At 40.6% G+C, this 20,380-nt stretch overlaps 1 protein-coding gene across 3 annotated transcripts in view; it reads right to left on the minus strand.

Annotated features, from left to right (window-relative positions):
- The window catches only part of psip1a (PC4 and SFRS1 interacting protein 1a), a 97,400-nt gene that overhangs the window by 10,844 nt on the left and 66,176 nt on the right, over window positions 1-20,380 (minus strand). For 2 of the 3 annotated variants that reach the window (XM_056254268.1, XM_056254265.1), the window contains 4 exons: window positions 6,580-6,629; window positions 6,401-6,471; window positions 5,404-5,505; window positions 5,065-5,263 (listed from right to left, as the gene is read on the minus strand). In XM_056254268.1, the coding sequence (XP_056110243.1) occupies window positions 5,065-5,263; window positions 5,404-5,505; window positions 6,401-6,471; window positions 6,580-6,629 (422 nt within the window). The remainder of the gene's footprint in view (window positions 1-5,064; window positions 5,264-5,403; window positions 5,506-6,400; window positions 6,472-6,579; window positions 6,630-20,380) is intronic. The other variant, XM_056254267.1, reaches the window with a different exon arrangement.

The raw sequence follows: 20,380 nt of genomic DNA on the forward strand, positions 1-20,380 counted from the left end.
AGTCTTGTGATGAAATAATTAGTATGGGTTTCATGACCTTATTTCAGTGACAATGTTTTTTAGTTTTTTCACAAACCATGCATAAACGTCATCTCAAAACTAAAAACTTTTACATACATGCTGCTGACATTTTACTAATACAATAATTACTAATTACATAATACAGTGTAATCAGACTTTAGCCATGAAAATGTCACAAGTATCAGAAAAAAGCACAAATGGCAGAGCATGTCAGAACACCTCCAGGAACCAGAAAACACCTCAGACCCCAGAGGGTTAATGCACAGATCCGAAATAACCTCAATAAGACGTTTCCTATAACGGTCTACAAGTGTCTGACATCGACTGGGAGAAAGTTTTTCCCACTCCATACAGAATATTTTCAGCTGTGTGATGTTTGAGGATTTTCTTGCATGCACAGCCCGTTTCAAATGAAATCACCCTACAGCATCTCAATAGGATTACAAGCCGGGATTTGACTTGAACATTCCAGAACTCTCCATTTCTTTCTTTTGAGACATTCCTTGGTGGATTTACTGGAATGTTTTGGGCAGGGGTGTAGCACCAAATGTTGGTCACAGAACCAAGGGATGGGCCCCTTACAACACTGCTTTATTTGTGTAATATCACTATTATTCTATCTACTATTATTTTTTTTATTTTCACAATGTTAAATTCAGTGTACCAATTGCAATAACAGTTAAAATTAATCTGTTTTAAAAGTTCTTGCTATTTAACTTTTATTTATTATATAAAAAAATGATATAAGTGAATTATTAGCATTAATAATATAAATGTAAATAATAGCTACATTAAAATGTAGCCTTCAAATATTTTTCAATTTTGAGCGGATGGGAATTCTGGTTTGTCGCTACACTCACATGCTCAACAGACTTCTCTGTGATTGGCTACAGTGTTCAACAGACTTCTCTGTGATTGGCTACAGTTCTCAGCGCTGCAAACAGGAACACTTGTAAATGTGGACCGTTTGAATGCAGCCGTCTATCTGCGTGCATCTAATTAAGTACTAATGAGTCTATCTAAATACTGTACTCAGTAAAACCGTGCAGAAAGACTGGTATCGTCACATTTGCACAATTTAATTAAGGTATAAGTAATAAGTTGCACTTTTCTCTCCCAAGCATCACCATTTTTGTGGGCCCCCCCTCACCGAGGGCCCCTGTTACTCAGTTCCACTATTACCCCTTGTTTGACGCCCCTGGTTTTGGGTCATTGTCATGTAACATTATCCACATCCGCTTCAGCTTCAATTTTCGGACAGATGGTTGAATATTTTCCTCAAGTACCCTCTGATACAATGAAGAATTCATAGTGGAATCTATGATAGTGAGTTGGCCAAGCCCTGCTACAGCAAAGCAGCCCCAAACCGTGACATTTCCACCCCCATGCTTCACAGTTGGTATGAGGTTCCAACTGTGCAAGTTGAGCTTTTTTGACAGCTCAACTGCTGTCTTTGGTTTGCACCACACATGTCTTCTGCTACTGGGCCCAAACAATTTAACTTTGGATTCATCTGTCCAAAGCACATTGTTCCAGAAGTCCTGGTCTTTGTCTAGGTGTTCTCTGTCAAACTTTAGTCTTGCCCTAATGAGTTTTTTTGACAGCAAGGGTTTCCTCCTTGCACACCTCGCATGCAAATCAAACTTGTGCAGTCTCTTTCTTATGGTAGACGCATGTACTTTGACATCAACTGTGGCAAGTGTTACCTGTAGGTCCCGAGATTATATTTTAGGATTGTTGGAGACTTCTTTAAGCATCTTGCAGTCTGCTCTTGGGCTGAACCTGCTAGGACGGGCTGACTTGGGCATGTTGGCAGTTGTTTAAAATGTTCTCCACTTGTAAAAAAAAAATACGGACAGTGGAATGGCTGATTTTGAATATTTAGGAGATTTTTTAAAATCTCTTCCCAGACTCATATGTATCTACAACCTTCTTTCTGAAGGCCTCAGAGAGCTCTTTTGATCTCACCATGGTGATTTCACTCACTTCTACAATCAAGAGCAAACCAAACTGAGGTTTAAATAAGACAGGCTCCTCCACAATCATCTCTAACAATGTTCTAATCTTTTGCACCTGATGTGGCACACCTGATTCTAATTTTATGCATTATAAGTAGTAAATAAATGTGGAGGTGTCCTATCTTTTTCCTCACCAAATATTTCATTTCTATTAAGGAAATTTTACAAATAATTAAAAAAATATATTTCTTCAGTTTTATTCGTTTTTAGTATTATTATTTATATTACCTCCATCTCTCAATATTGTTAAAATGAAGATCCAATGTCCATATGTTGAAAAAGACAAAGGTTTTCATGGGGTGTCCTATCTTTTTCACATGACTATATACACTCACCTAAAGGATTATTAGGAACACCATACTAATACTGTGTTTGACCCCCTTTCGCCTTCAGAACTGCCCTAATTCTACGTGGCATTGATTCAACAAGGTGCTGAAAGCATTCTTTAGAAATGTTGGCCCATATTGATAGGATAGCATCTTGCAGTTGATGGAGATTTGTGGGATGCACATCCAGGGCACGAAGCTCCCGTTCCACCACATCCCAAAGATGCTCTATTGGGTTGAGATCTGGTGACTGTGGGGGGCATTTTTGTACAGTGAACTCATGTTCAAGAAACCAATTTGAAATTATTCGAGCTTTGTGACTGGTGCATTATCCTGCTGGAAGTAGCCATCAGAGGATGGGTACATGGTGGCCATAAAGGGATGGACATTGTCAGAAACAATGCTCAGGTAGGCCGTGGCATTTAAACGATGCCCAATTGGCACTAAGGGGCCTAAAGTGTGCCAAGAAAACATCCCCCACACCATTACACCACCACCACCAGCCTGCACAGTGGTAACAAGGCATGATGGATCCATGTTCTCATTCTGTTTACGCCAAATTCTGACTCTACCATCTGAATGTCTCAACAGAAATCGAGACTAATCAGACCAGGCAACATTTTTCCAGTCTTCAACTGTCCAATTTTGGTGAGCTCTTGCAAATTGTAGCCTCTTTTTCCTATTTGTAGTGGAGATGAGTGGTAGTCTTCTGCTGTTGTAGCCCATCCGCCTCGAGGTTGTGCGTGTTGTGGCTTCACAAATGCTTTGCTTTGCTCGGTTGTAACGAGTGGTTATTTCAGTCAAAGTTGCTCTTCTATCAGCTTGAATCAGTCGGCCCATTCTCCTCTGACCTCTAGCATCAACAAGGCATTTTCGCCCACAGGACTGCCGCATACTGGACGTTTTTCCCTTTTCACACCATTCTTTGTAAACCCTAGAAATGGTTATGCGTGAAAATCCCAGTAACTGAGCAGATTGTGAAATACTCAGACCGGCCCGTCTGGCACCAACAACCATACCCCGCTCAAAATTGCTTAAATCACCTTTCTTTCCCATTCTGACATTCAGTTTGGAGTTCAGGAGATTGTCTTGACCAGGACCACACCCCTAAATGCATTGAAGCAACTGCCATGTGATTGGTTGATTAGATAATTGCATTAATGAGAAATTGAAATTGAACAGGTGTTCCGGCACCTCAGATAAATTAATAAATAAATAGATTCATTAATCTCAACGAATCTCGCTGGTCCCGATATGGGCCGACCGACCGACCGACCAACCTCCCTTCCTCCCCGCTGAACACGAGCGATTACAAATGCGTGAAATGCACTTACGGTGGTTGAGCGCGGTAAAGTTAGTTTAAGGTTCGATATATTTCGCCTGACATTTGTTTTCCCTAGCCACTGTTCTATAGGGTCTTACAAAGAGATCAATAGCAGGATTAGTTTTAACTTTATGTAACCATTGTATATCGACATTAAATATTCGTTCAAAATCACCTACGTGCATTAATGCTGCATATTTATACCTGAGAATGCTTTGACGCGTTTGCACAGCGCATGAGGGAACGTCTGCCAATTCCACCAACTGCGTTAAACGTAGCCTATAATTTGTATTATTTAAAATTACTTTTCAAATTCCAAAGCTTGTTGAAGGTGGCAATACTGACCTGGTAGCCTTGAGTAAATTAACTTGTTTAAGAAAATGATTCATAAAACATAAATATCAGTTAAGCCTATGTTTACTTTCTTCACTGACACAGACGAAAATGAAAAGACTATCAGTCAAAGTTTAGCTTTAGGAGGGGAAGAAATAGGGCAGGATTAGGAGACTGAGAGAAAAAGAAAGATGTAGATGAGGAGAGAGCAGGTATTGACAAAATAATCTAATGCCCACTGACATGGTTTTAAAGCTATTATTATCCTTTTTTTTGGCCTTCAAAAGTCTTAAATTGCACATATGTAGGTCAGAGAAATCAATTTTCTAGGGGGAACATGCCCCCAAACCCCCCTAAATACCTCACATTTTAATGCACATGTCTGTGGGTGGGGCTGGGGATGATAATGTGGGCTGGCGTGGCTACAGTGCCAGGGCTCAATTTTTGTCCCAGTGTTAAGCAATTTTAACATAGTATCGTCATCATATCAGTGTAGATGGGCCAAAATAAAACCATTAAAATATCAAGTAAATAAGTGATACTTGGTGCCACAGCGACACTCTTGACCCAAAAAGTATTGCTATACCACGATACTCAATATGTTGTCCCACGGTGAGTCATTTTTCCTTGTTGCACCTACACAAAATTTGAGGGTTCCCCCACCTGCCAAATCCCACTTTAACCACTGTATATATATATATATATATATATATATATATATATATATATATATATATATATATAATATTCATATTCCAAAAACATACAAATGGTTATATAATAGTATAAATGTATTTTGCCCCGTTTCCCCAGCACAAATCTCCACAGAATGCTGCTTTACATTAGAATTTTTCTTATTATTTGCAGTCTAGTACTTGCGCTTTTTGTTGTTGTTTTTATTATCAATGTAATAGTTCGGCATGAAATGTAATTGATGTAAATCAATTACATTACAATTACATCAATTACATTACAATTACATCAATTATAATGGAATGTAAACGAAAGCTGTAAATCAACCATGTAGCAGTCAGTTAATTACCTTTCTGCTCTTTGGTCTGTTCTGTGTGTTTTAGCACTCCCCTCTTGGCCTCTTCAAACTGTCTCTGTTCAGTCAGACTTTTATTGAGCACTTGACTGAGCACTGACTCTCCTTCTCCCATTAAAAACATGCTTTTAAACTTATTATACAGCATTGTGGCTTTGTCCATCACATCCTGGCTGGCTTTGAACCTGCGGACCTTTAAAGAAAGTATAAAGGTATGATTCGTTTTAGTTAACTTTTTTTTTTAAGTTTGTTGTTTTTGTTGCAAGTGGTGTGCAATAGTAATTAATAAACATGACAACTGTCCAATGCTGACCTAAAAAAATGTAATCATACCTTTTTAAGAGTAGTTATGAGTTCACAGTGTCTCTGAAGATGTTGAGTAGTAATATGCAGTGAACTCAACTCATCCAATGCAACTAAACATTTCCTCACATCCTAAGAAAAGAGAGAGTGTGCATTTACTTACATGCCCAGAATTAAAAATCAACAACAAGGTTAATACATTAAGTTCAAATAGACCCCTTTTGCACCGACGTCACAATTACGTCACAGTGCTAGCTGGAGGCAAAACAAACGGACAACTGGAGGTGGCTAATACAAACCAGCACAGATTCGGCTACATAATAAGGAGCTTAAATTATTATTATTATTATTATTAAATGTCATCTTGTTGTGTTGTTGGGTGCAAGAACCACTGAAAAATGAATATGCTGTATCTGGAATTTTTATTTCTAGAAAATATTCACATCATTAAAATTGCACCGTAATGTCACTCTTTACATTGTCGTCTTCTCGGCGCTGGCTAGGCAGAAGTCTTGTACATGACCATTCAGCACATAGTTATAGGCATCTAAAGATTTATATGCCCTCAGTACGCTCGGTTTCTCTATCGGATAGGTGTAGAAGTCAGGCCACTCAACCGGAGGTAACGCTGACGTTAATCCTGTCAGATTGTCCATGCATTGAGTGAGTGTGTACGGGTCAGCCAATTTCGTTCCGTCCGTTAAAATTAACTTTTGCAAATAACAATCGCGGTCCTGGGCACTGAGTGACCTTGCACATTAAGATAAAATCGGATTTTCTCCAGTCATTGTTAAAAAACAAGCTAACAAAACTTGCAAACTAACGTTAGGGAAGCGGCCAGAGGGATCGTTCTGCCTCCACCTAAGCTCCGCCCACAAAAAAACGTCACCATGTTTACTAACTGAAAAGGGGTCTATAGATTATGAGCAAATTGTTCTAAGAACTTCAAATGTCAACTGATGTCATTAAACAAATAAGGTTTAAAAGCTATATGCAAGAATGAAAATTTTCTTAACTCTGTACTTACAAGGTTATCGATCTTTAAAGATGTTTTAATCTCCCCATGCAACTTATGCAGTCTGGACTCTGCAGAAACTTCTTTATTTGAAGAATTGAAAAAGTAAAATACAAATGTACTAAACAGTATCATTAATATTAGATAATAGGTGATTATCTAAGGACTGCATAGCATTTCACCAGTCTTACCTTTTCTCTTGTCTCCTTTTCTATCATCTTTCTTTCCATCTTTTCCTAACCTGCATAAAAAAATCAGACACTTAACCATCTGATGATTTTTAAATAAAGATCTAGAGCAGGAATTAATGTTTTGCTTCGCTATTTAAAATTCATGAAAAAAATTTGTTACAATGTTATAATATATAGGTCTAAAGAGTACTGAAAGAAAAACCATGCTAAAATACTGCTACTTCCCAAAAAACATTTACTCAAGGGTGCACCCTAAAACATTTTTCAAGTATAATCAACACGGTTGTACAAGTCATTTCAACTTAAATTATATTAAATTAAATCTAATATAACTTATATGAGAAGAAACAATATAAAGAAACAATGTCAGAGTAGTATAAATGTAGTATTAGGACTCAAGCTGTCCTAAAACTACTGAAATAAAAGTTGTTTATTAAAACTACTCAATAGAGTGCATTGAGTGAATGATATCCGACTTATAACACTATGCGTAAATTTAAAATGTGAATTACAGCATGTAACCTGTAGAGTTGTTTATCAGAAATAATGTTTACCCAAAGCCGGCCCTAGACCTTTGGGGGCCCTAAGCAAAATTTGGTTGGAGGCCCCTTTGACCGTTTTAAGGCCTAAAGAAAAGCAATGACTACCTTATAACTATACCATACTATATAACTATATTATACTTTATATACTATGTTTGATGTCTAACAGGAAAATTATGATACCACTGAGCTGAATGGCAGTGCAAGACACACACACACACTGATTAACTTGCTGAATAAAAAGACAGATAAAGTGATTATCACTGAACAAAGATACATTTTTATTGACACCAGAGTTTAAGAGTCACAAACTACAGCACACATATATATATATATATATATATATATATATATATATATATATATAAAATTTAAATTAAATAGAGCAAATAGAATAACATTTAAATATAATATTATATAAAATAATAAATAGATTTTTCAAATAAACAAAATTAACAATAACATCTAAAACACCACAAAGAAGATCAATAGTAACAATATTAAGAATAAGGTAACATTTCAAAATAACTATTAAAATCCAATCCAAATAAAGAAAATAATTATACATAAAGTTAGACTTAATTTTTAAAATGCAGAAGGTTATCATTTTACAGCCCCTTTATACTCACCAACAGCTGGAGCTTTGCTTACTGGCAGCATATAACGTTACTTTAATAGTGCTCCTAAGGGGACATAAGGAGTAAACTAATGTTAGCCCTTTAGTGTAGAATCCAAACTGGGTTTATATTGTTCTGTTAAATGCTTTAACAGTAACACCACAGCAAATGGTATAGGCCTAATACTAAACCAATTTTATGCAGCATGTTATTAGCATGTAAGTTAAACAACTGTAGAAAATTAATACAAGCACGATTTAGGCTAATGTTAAGACTTTTAGTGCAGATTATCCATATTACAGAAATCGGAAAATTAAGCCTACAGGCTTACGTACCTTTATCTTCTTGCTTCTTCTCTTCTTCCAGGCTCTTTTTTGTCATTTTTCTTGGCCAGAAAGATATTTTCGTTTCTTGTCAGACATCGTCGATTCGTCGGAGTCGCTAACTGACTGACATCATAGGGGCAGTCGGGATCAAAACGCGCGCGCCTTCGCGGGGAGCTCCCGGTTGATTTGCCATAATACAGAACTAAATAAATAACACCTCTGTGCTTATCATGATGCCTGATAAAAAGCGCTGTAGGTCCATTTCTTTTTATTTATTTATTTTATGTTACTTTCGTTGTGCGATTTTTTCCCCCCACTAGCTAGCAGTGACTCCAGGGGGCCCTCTGCTGGCCACAGGGCCCTTTGCAATTGCAACGGTCGCTTAGTGGCTCGGCCGGCTCTGTGTTTACCATTTCTAATGTTGCCATTCCCATTTTCTAAGCATGGACTGATAGGACTGAACTGAATATTCTCCCAAGCTAATCACTAGCCCCTTTCACACATTAAACCCGGTAAATTACCATAAAATTACCAGATTGACTTTTCCGGTAAATGCATCATATAGGCTATACTGTTCACAAAAGCAACTGGGTTCTGTCTTTTTACCATTCACACATCTGTACCGAAATATCAGTTAAAAACTCTGTAATGTCAATCATCGAAATTATCTATAAATGCTGCGCTATTTTCTTTATCTGCCAGGATGAGAAGCGCTTTAGTTTTACTATCTGTCCAGTTTTACTTTCTGACAGGCATAAGGGGATGATCACACAGAATACATTTTGCACACAAGACACCGCATAATTTTAATGCGGCACAACAGTCAAAGCTACAGCATAGTGAAAGAAAAACAATTAAAAATTAGTGCAGCTTGCTGTAAACAGCACTGAATAATCTTGTCAGTGCATCCTCACCTCATACGTGCTCATATGAAATCTTATGTTTTGTTCACACATAGTACCATAACGGTAATTTACTATTAATATAGTATTAGTATTACAACTTGTCTTTACCAGAACTGATTTATGCATTTTTGAAAAAAGGTCCTGACCGAGAGAGAGAGAGAGAGAGAGAGAGAGAGAGAGAGAGAGAGAGAGAGAGAGAGAGAGAGAGAGAGAGAGAGAGAGAGAGAGAGAGAGAGAGAGAGAGAGAGAGAGAGAGAGAGAGAGAGAGAGAGAGAGAGAGAGAGAGCTTGGAAGTCATATGTCAGTAATCCAAAATGATTTGTCTGCTTGCACAGTTAAAAATTTGTTATGTTGTTCTATTTTTGTTAATAAAGTATATTCTAAAATTTAATTAATAAACCCTCTAGTTTCTCCAGGCTTCAGTCATTGTCAGGATACTCTTCAAGCTGGTAGCATTATTATAATGAATTTGCCATATCGCCTAGCCCTATATGAGAGCGAACGGTGGCGAACGATCACACTGAGCTAACATCAGCTAGTCAATGATATAATTCAGTATGCAGATGCATACAATTTGTGCCAGTGAGGAAACAAAGCTAAACTGACAGAAGGACCCAATATAGGCATCCTTCACCTCTTGGGGAACCTGATAATATCAAGCAGATAAATATGCATCCTCTATATCAGTGGTTCTCAAACTTTTTTGGTCACGCCCCCTTTAAAAAAAAATTTGTGCCATGTTTATCGTGTCTACCCAGTGCGAGGCTGTCTACACTGGACGCATTAAGTGTGTTTAGTACTTCAGAAGTGGAAAGTGCATCCATTTACTGTCAGTCAAGTCAAGTCAAATTTATTTATATGGCACTTTTTACAATACAGATTGTTTTAAAGCAGCTTTACAGTGGTACCAGAAAAATAATGCAAAAAAGTTTGTTTCCAGAAGAAAATAGCGTCACAGTCCAGCTTAAGTAAGTTCAGTGATGTTTCATTTTTGTTGTAAACAAGTTATTAATTTAGTTCATTTCTGTATATATATATATATATATATTAGGGGTGGAACGGTACACAGAAGTCACGGTTCGGTTCATACCTCGGTTCAGACATCACGGTTCGGTACGATTTCGGTACAAGGGAGTGAAAAGCAAAGCAAAAATGCAGAAGGCATTTTTATAAATGTCTTAAGCCTTGAATTTTTTTTAAATAAGTTTTATTAATAAAGGCATAGAACCAGTTTATTTGTAGTGCACTGACAGTAGTTTTATATAATTAGTTTATTAATTAAATTATTAAAAAGACGAAAAGACCTTGAGATATGTTTGGTAATTGTACCTGAATGAATTTAAAATTAATTTGCTATTTCAGATCAAGATATTTGTTTTCCTTCATTTTAATTAACTAACTTTATTCTCATCTGAATTATAAATAATTGATTTCCGTATAAAATAATACTACCATAAAAACTTTTGTTAACAGGTGTAGGTTACAGTTTGACAAGAGTTTAGAGTGTGACAAAAGCACAATGTTGTGTTTTATTGCGAGTCTACACAAATATAAGTAAACAATTTGCAGTTTTAATGATGTCCTGTATGAAAAAAATGACGGAGTATGTTTTTACGTTTCCACTGTTCGATCGCCCGTGCCTCTCTCACACACACTCACACTCACACACACACACACACACACACACACACACACACACACACACACACACACACACACACACACTGTTCATCGCGCGATTCGCGCCCGCGCCTCTCTCTCTCTCTCGCACGCGCGCGCACACACACACACACTGTTCATCGCGCGATTCGCGCCCGCGCCTCTCTCTCTCGCGCGCGCGAACACACACACACACACACACCGCGCCTCTCTCTCTCGCACGCGCGCACACACACACACACACACTGTTCGATCGCGCCTCTCTCTCTCTCGCACACACACACACTGTTCATCGCGCCTCTCTCTCTCTCTCTCTCTCTCGCGCACACAGACACACACACACACTCCTGCATTGCAATCTTGATCGCAGCCTGTTCATTGCTGCGTTCACAGTCACACCAAAAGCGAATAGAGCGAAATTCATCGCTATTTAAGAGGTTTTTTTTATTTGTACCGTGTATTCTGCGTGCAAATTCGTGCACCGAACCGTGACGCCCGTACCGTTTCGGTTCAATACGAATACATGTACCGTTCCACCCCTAATATATATATATATAGCCGCTCTGGAGTAATCCGTGATGTCATCGTCCAGCTCAGTTCAGTTCTTAATAGTGTAATAATAGTCCAATAATAGTGTCAATCCAGGCAGATCAATATTATTGTTGATTATTACATGGCTTGGTTGGATTCTAATGTAGAATGTGAATGTAGAATGTTAATGATGTAACATTATCACATTAATGTAAAGGTGTCTTTAAAATATTAACTGTTATGGTGTCATAGAACGTATTACATGGGTTATGAGTAATGTTCATGTATGATGAATTATGGATGTCATGTATATGGTTCGTATGTATTCCTGGTTAATATACTAAGTGTCTACTGTGTATTTTGGTAATAATGGGGGATATCCCTTTAAGGTTGCGGATGGCCTTGATTACGGGACAAGGCGCACCTAAGTTTTTTTAATGGTGGTGATGTGTTTTGAAGAGAGAGGCGCGCCAGTTTGGTTGACTGCAGCGTCACAGAGTTAAAGCTGGGTTTCCTTAGGGTTTGAGAATTTTTTCAACCGATACGACAAGAGATGGCTTTGATGGGACAAAAAATATGTTAACCACCTGGACTGTTTACTCGGGGATGCGTTTCCAGCAGAAGGACATGCTTGAACCCAAGTTTGAGAAACTGTGTGAGTAAACATTGCCCGAAGATCGACCGAGCTGGTGAGATCTGACTCATTCTTTTTATTGGAGTGGAACACCAGAGACTCAACGCTCTATTTTTTCCTTGTTGGGGATTACGTTTTTTGTCACGCAGCCAACAGAGGATTATGTCTCGCGAACTGACTGTATCTTGGTTGGAAAGACTGTAGCGCGATCTTGGGCCAGCCTGAAAATCTTTTCGGGTTAAGTTTATGGACTGGGACAGTGGGGAAAGTGGGGGGTTACACGCACGGGTTTTTTTATATTCGGCGCTCAGCGCGTCAAGCAAATGAACGGGTTGATATGGGTTTTTCCTTTGAATGATTTTCAGCGCCGTCTGAAGATTTGTTTTGGTACGGTGTGGGTCATTAATTTCCATGCATTTGTGCTTGAGCATGGTTATTTGATAAAGGAAAACATCAAGAATGTGTTATGATTGAAGTATATGATTTTTCTGATTATTGATTTCATTCTAAAAAGATCCCCTTGTGCGTTTATAGTGACACACCTGTTGACAACAAAGAAAATTGAAAAGCAGAGTGTTACAGATGGTGGCCCGTATGGGGAAAGAATGCAATTTTGGTGATTTTGCTGTGTTGTTAAGATAGTGATGTGAATATTGGTGGCTGTTATTTGGGGATTATATCTGGGACCCTGCTGAATACATCCACTAAGCAACCATTATACATACTTTGCTCTGTTTGGTATTGCAGTAAGCACTGTTTAAAAAAAAAAAATGACAGACATGATAGAAACAAGTGTTGCACCCCTGGTGGACCTTGGTGAATTCCCGGAGGAAATATCTGAGCATGGCACCCGGGCTTCTACACCTACATCAGGGCTTGGGCCTAGTGAACAGTACCATGAAGCAAGGGGAGATGCATGGGTAACTAGGAGAAATCCTGTGGGGGAGATAACATCGCTGATTAGTTCACTTTACCTATCAGACCAAGAAGAGAATGAACAAGGCTTTGGAACTGAGGGAGATACATCTTATCTCACACTTCCTGCTCTCACTACCATCACTACTGATTTAGGGTCAGTTATGGACAGATTAAATATACTTGAGACTGACTTTAGAGATTCTGTTGATAGTGCATTGAACAGAGAAGTGGGTATACGAAGTTATGTTGATACAAGTGTTGAGGCGCTTGAGCAACGCATGATGTCAACACTGAGACAGTTTGAAGGAAAATTAGTGGAGTGCTTAAAGAGACGTGATGAAAAGTGGAAAGTAGAACATGATCGGCTGAAGCGAGCCAGCCTGGTTACTCTCCCTAGGCCTCTTTCACGTACAGGTGCTACTATTCATCCACCGCATAGCCGCTCTACTCCTGCTCAAGATTCCTCCGGTGCTTTTCCACAAACAGGAGCCCCTTTGAGTATGGGAGTACAGGTTATGAGCCCGTCTATCAGTAGAATCACTCCTCCCGTGATCAACAACGTGACCACGCTTGACCTGGCGGCTAGTTCTGACAGGACTGTGCAGTCCTCGAATCTTCATGCTCAAGGGCTCATTCCATGCCAGCCAGTTAATAGTGTGGTAGATGCTCAGCTTCAGTCAACATTCACTGGAGCATTTTCCCAGCCACATTTACAGCCTTTTATATCAAACGCCAGCCTTTCATCTCCATTAGATGCTTCATGTAGTCAGGCCATCAGACCTCCTGTGGTTTACTCCAGGCCGGCTATTCAGATGGAGTTTCCTTCATTTAGTGGATCCAGGGAAGTGGCCGATGTTCTTAACTTTGTTGATCGCTGCGAAACGTTTTTTGCAGTACGGCCCTTGTCTGATGTAGAGCTGATGGGCGCCCTGTCTAACACTCTTAAAGGGCCAGTACATAGCTGGTGGATGGTGGCGAAAAACAAGGTGCATAACTGGTCAGAGTTTAAAAATGCCTTTAATGATGCCTTTCTCCCGCCGGATTATCTCACAGAGGTAGAAGAAAAACTCCGGGACATGGTACAGTTGCCAGATCAGTGTCTGAGGGATTTTGCATACGATTATCGTGCTCTGTGTTTGCGGTGGAAGCCGGATATAACAGAGACCGAGTTGGTGCGCAAGATCCTTAATAACTGCAATCCTCGAATAGCTGGGTGCCTCCGGGGCACTGTCACAAATGTGGACCAGCTGGTTCAGACTGGCACCTTGGTGGAGAAAGACTGCACCTCGTCTAGAGAATACTGGGGAAAGGTGGACCAGCAGAAGGCCAAAGAGAAGGGTTTAAAGAAAATCCAGGACAAGGGGCCGTCTAAGGAGGCTAAGAAACATGCTGATGTGGTGACAGTAGTACAGCTGGGACGGAAGTCTCCAATGGAGCTCCTCTATGTCCCAGTAGGGGTGAGGGGAAAGCAGTGCCATGCTGTGTTTGACACAGGATGCACGTACTCACTTATGCAGGAGAGTCTCTGGCTGGAGCTGGTTCGTGAAGGGGAGCAATTGACGCCGACTGATAACCAAAGTTTTGCCTTGGCCGATGGGAAGACCTATGGTGCGGTGGGGAAAACACAGATGGTGTACTTATGGCATGAGATGATATGGTCGATGGAGATGTTCGTTATGGCTGACAACCACCTGGCTTTCCCTATCATCCTTGGTTTGGACTTCCTCAGGAAAACTTCTACCATCCTTAATATGGGAGACCAGACCTATGGGGTGAAAGGCCCCAGGGGTTATACTTTCCATTCTTTTCTGTCTCACCCGCTGGAGCGGAGATTGAAGCAGGACGCTGAAGGTTGTTCTAATGCTAGCCTATATGTAGCTGTTCCTTACCGGGGGTCTTTGGATCCATTGCCATCATCAGGAATGGTGTCTCCTGTCTTTCTAGACCACCCTTCAGAGGTCAGGGAACTATTCCAGGCCTGGCCAAGAGTATGCTCTGGAACCTTGGGTAAGACAAGGGTTGAAGAACATCGGATCTTCACCACTGACGAGGTGCCTGTCCGCTGCAGGGCATATAGGGTTTCACCCTTTAAGCGGCAGATCATAGCTGACCATGTGGAACAGATGCTCAAGGATGGCATTATTGAGCCGTCACAGTCTCCCTGGGGTGCTCCGGTGGTCTTAGTTAAGAAGCCAGATGAGTCCATTCGACGATTTTGTGTCGATTTTAGGCGGCTTAATGCAAAAACCCATCCAGACGCCTATCCCATGCCTATCATCCATGAATTACTGGAGTCTATGCATGGTGCTGCATTCTTCAGCACTCTCGACCTGAAGTCGGGATATTGGCAGGTCGCCATGTCCGAAGATAGTAAGGCCAAGACGGCCGTGATAACGCCCATTGGTCTCTATCAGTTCCGGTGTATGCCTTTTGGGCTCAGAAATGCTGGAGCCACATTCCAGCGATTGATGGAGAAAGTCCTAGGGGAGCTTAGAGGGAAATTCTGCTGTGTGTACATAGATGATGTTATAGTCTTTTCACCCACACATGAACAACATCTTCGGGATCTGCACGCTGTCCTAGGGAAGCTCAATAAGGCTGGACTGACACTTAATCTCAAGAAGTGTGCCTTGTTTCGGCAGGAGCTGAGGTTCTTGGGCCACGTAGTCTCGGACAAGGGCGTGCAGGTGGATCCAGAAAAGACACGTGCAGTAATGGCGTATCCCAAGCCCACTAACATCAAGACCCTCCAGTGGTTCTTAGGCCTTGTTGGCTGGTACCATAAATTTATCGATCATTTTGCAGACCTGGCAGCCCCGTTGAATCGGCTGAAGAGGAAAACCGTGGAATGGGTCTGGTCAGAAGAATGTCAGCAGAGTTTCGACCAGTTGAAGAGGGCGCTGGTGGATGCACCTATCCTCATGCAACCTGATATGTCTATCCCATTTGAAATCCACACAGACGCCAGTGATGTGGGATTGGGGGCTGTGCTGGTGCAGAAAACAGTGGAAGGGGAGAAGGTGATCGCCTATGCATCCAGGGGAGTGCGGGGGGCAGAGTGCAATTACTCCACTTCTGAAAAGGAGTGTCTTGCAGTTGTTTGGGCAGTTGAGAAGTGGAGGCACTATCTTGAGGGGATTGAGTTCACCATATATACTGATCATGCTGCCTTGACCTGGGCCTTCAACTGTCCAAAAACCTCCTCTCGCCTGACCCGCTGGATCCTGCGGCTCCAACAGTTTCAGTTTAGAGTCCAATACAGGAAAGGACTCCATAACATCGTGCCTGATGCTTTGTCCCGAGCGGTTATACCTCCTTCATCTGCCGCCGTCTATGCTGCAGTGAAGGCTTATGTTTCTTCTGATCTGCCTTCCTCCCTGTTTGAAATAAGGGAAGCCCAAGAAGAAGATTCAGAAGTCACTAACCTAGCCAAAGGGGCGGACGATCTTAGTAAGTGTGACCGGATAGGCTTCACCAAACTACACGGCCTCCTGTATCGACGGTCTCCTGTTAAGGACACGGGGGACAAGTATCAACTGGTCGTTCCGAAATCTCTTGTGCCTGTTTTTTTGGCCTATTTTCACGATCATCCTCTGAGCGGACATCTGGGCAGGTTGAAAACACTTCTGAGGATCCTTGAGGTAGCCTGGTGGCCTTCTATTCGTAAGGAAGTTTGGGGCTACGTCAAGGTGTGTGCCATCTGCCAGGTCTATAAGGCAGAAAATCAAAAGCCAGTTGGCCTCATGCAGCCTACTCCTGTGGAAGAACCCTGGGAAAAGCTGGGGATAGACCTTATGGGGCCTTTTCCCCGCAGTAAAAATGGTAACACCTTCCTTCTCGTCCTTGTGGATTATTTCACGAAGTGGGTGGAGATGTTTCCTTTAAAAGATGGCAAGGCACATCGAATTGTGACAGTTCTGAAAGATGAAATCTTCACTCGCTTTGGGGTGCCACGGGAGTTGGTGTCTGACCGGGGGGCACAGTTTACCGGACATGAAATGAATAACCTCTGTAAGACCTGGGGAGTGATGCAGAAATTCACTACTAGTTATCACCCCCAAGCCAACCTCACTGAACGGTCCAATCGGACCATTAAGACGATGATTGCGTCGTACGTGGGGAAACAACATAAAAACTGGGATCAGTGGATCAGGGAGTTCCGTTTCGCTATCAATGCTGCATATCATGAAACCACGGGCCGGACACCGGCAGAATTGGCACTCGGAAGGTCCCTAAAAGGCCCACTGGAGAGACTCATTAGTTCCCCTCCTACTCCGCAACAGTCACCATACACCCTACTGGAAAGACAGAAACAAATGAATGATCAAGTCAAGAAGAGAGTTGAGGTGTGTCAGTCCAGACAAGCCAGGTATTACAATACCCACAGGAGAGGTGCACAACTCATGTCGGGAGACCTGGTCTGGGTCCGTACTCACCCGCTCTCTAAAGCATCAGAAAACTTTTCATCGAAGCTTGCGCCCAAGTGGTCGGGACCAGCCACTGTGATGAGAAAGTTAGGCCCCATTAATTACCATGTACAGTGGAATGATCAGAATAAAAAGATGGACACGGTTAATGTGGTCAATCTGAAGCCCTACTTCGGAGTCCAGCCTCCGGTACCTCCAGCTGGGGGGGGGGGGGGGATCTGTAACATTATCACATTAATGTAAAGGTGTCTTTAAAATATTAACTGTTATGGTGTCATAGAACGTATTACATGGGTTATGAGTAATGTTCATGTATGATGAATTATGGATGTCATGTATATGGTTCGTATGTATTCCTGGTTAATATACTAAGTGTCTACTGTGTATTTTGGTAATAATGGGGGATATCCCTTTAAGGTTGCGGATGGCCTTGATTACGGGACAAGGCGCACCTACGTTTTTTTAATGGTGGTGATGTGTTTTGAAGAGAGAGGCGCGCCAGTTTGGTTGACTGCAGCGTCACAGAGTTAAAGCTGGGTTTCCTTAGGGTTTGAGAATTTTTTCAACCGATACGACAAGAGATGGCTTTAATGGGACAAAAAATATGTTAACCACCTGGACTGTTTACTCGGGGATGCGTTTCCAGCAGAAGGACATGCTTGAACCCAAGTTTGAGAAACTGTGTGAGTAAACATTGCCCGAAGATCGACCGAGCTGGTGAGATCTGACTCATTCTTTTTATTGGAGTGGAACACCAGAGACTCAACGCTCTATTTTTTCCTTGTTGGGGATTACGTTTTTTGTCACGCAGCCAACAGAGGATTATGTCTCGCGAACTGACTGTATCTTGGTTGGAAAGACTGTAGCGCGATCTTGGGCCAGCCTGAAAATCTTTTCGGGTTAAGTTTATGGACTGGGACAGTGGGGAAAGTGGGGGGTTACACGCACGGGTTTTTTTATATTCGGCGCTCAGCGCGTCAAGCAAATGAACGGGTTGATATGGGTTTTTCCTTTGAATGATTTTCAGCGCCGTCTGAAGATTTGTTTTGGTACGGTGTGGGTCATTAATTTCCATGCATTTGTGCTTGAGCATGGTTAATTGATAAAGGAAAACATCAAGAATGTGTTATGATTGAAGTATATGATTTTTCTGATTATTGATTTCATTCTAAAAAGATCCCCTTGTGCGTTTATAGTGACACACCTGTTGACAACAAAGAAAATTGAAAAGCAGAGTGTTACAATGATACTGTTATTTCATGATAACAGACCACTCTGGAGGACAGCTATCAATCCGGAAGCAATACAATCATTTTTAAATCAATAAACTCCTTTTTAAATCAATATTTTGTGTCAAATTATTGATTTATTTGGTAGGTAGCCATGTAATAAGCGGGATAATGTAGAGCGAGGCGGTTGTTATAGCGAATACAACCCCTTCAGACTGATTCCTGATCAGCCTGTCGGGGGTTGTATTCGCTATAACAACTGCCTCGCTCTACATTATCACTTACATATTAAATTAAAATTTGAAATGTCAGTGAATCATCGTGTCGTGCTATCGTGAATCATAGTGTCCAGTGTAGACAGTATCACTGATTACATAATGGGCACTATTTGCTTTTGATGCACTGTCGCACCGCTTGCGTCCAGTGTAGAGAGGGTGTTACTGATCATGATGCTTGGGATCTGTGAATGATCATAATTTGTGTATAATCCTGAGTTTATCCTGATTCACTGATCCTGATGGAAATATAAAGAAGCCTTTTTAAACTCCAATAAATCTTTTGGAAAACGGGGTATTAAAAACACATACAGCACTTCAGCCCCGCGTGTTAAGCAAAACTTGACTGGTTGTAGCGAGAACGTGCTATGATTGGTCAGCGCAGTGTGGCCATTATCTGATTGGCTTGAGTAAATAATAATTCATTACATTTAATAATTCATTACATTTATATAGTGCTTTTATATAGTGCATTTATATAATGCCAGTGCTAAATTATTTGTTCCTCAAATGTCTGCAAAAGAAAAAAGATCAGTGCATGAGTGTTTGAAATCAGGAGCTAGACCTAAAGAGACAATTGTACAACAACGGGTATTCTCACAGCCTCATCCAGTGGAAAGACATCCATCTAGATGTAAACAGTGGAACAGAGATCGCGAGGAAGTGTATTAAATTCACATGTTGAATCCAATGATGAAGAGTAAAATAACATATTGGGAATAATGACAAAGCAAAATGAAATAACGTTTTTGTTAAAACAGCAATGTTTATCATCCTTGCCCAAAAAGATCTGATTGATGTTTACCCATGCGTTAACATCAAGTAAGACTGATAACTACAGTGATACCCTGTACTACATTGAACATTAAACCCTTGGTTTTCCAAGGGATTTGAGTTGTCAAGTATATTGATCCACAAAGGGGATACATCACAGCCAAAAATTTGTTGCAGGATCATTTTGGCAATGAACAGAAAATTGCATCTGCTTATATGAATAAAGCTCTTTCATGGCCTCAAATTAAAGCTGAAGATGTGAATGCTTTCCAAAAATAGTTTTTTTCTTAGAGGCTGTGGTAATGTCATGGATGAAGTGCAATATATGTATGGTTTGGAAATGTTCCTGTAGCAACTAATAAAGATGTGAAGAGACCTAAACCACATTGTCGTTCTGGAATAAAAGGAACCAGCTTTGCTACCACTGTGGTCGCTGCAAGCAAAGTAAGTGAATCTGAAAAAAAATAGCAAAGAAAAAGGTTGGATTTGATAAGAATGAATGTCTCTGCTGTAGAGGTGCACACACATTGGGTATAGGGGTGTAAATCGGACAGTTCATCACAATACGATATGATATCAATTCTTTCAGCCGGCGATATTATATTTGTTCTTTCTTTTTAATTGTTCATTCCAAGTAATATCAATCAAACTGCAGCTGGGTTGTTTTAAATAAGTAATAATAACTTTTTAAAAAATACAGGTAACTTACTAAATTAAAGTTAATTGAAAGTATGTTTTTTTTATATATTAAAAGTTTGTTTTTTAGCAGATAACTCCAACAGTCCCTTTTTGGCAAAAGCAGATAACTCCACATTTCATGTTTCAGAATTAAACAAAACCAAGTAATTGCTATGATGTATAATAAAACACTCGGTTAATCTTTGTAACGTTAATCTCCTCAGCTGACATACACTCACCTAAAGGATTATTAGGAACACCTGTTCAATTTCTCATGGCAGTTGCT

Source organism: Rhinichthys klamathensis, unplaced genomic scaffold (assembly GCF_029890125.1).
Source record: "Rhinichthys klamathensis goyatoka isolate OS25496 unplaced genomic scaffold, OSU_Roscu_1.1 h1tg000111l_1, whole genome shotgun sequence".
Lineage (NCBI taxonomy): Eukaryota > Metazoa > Chordata > Actinopteri > Cypriniformes > Leuciscidae > Rhinichthys > Rhinichthys klamathensis.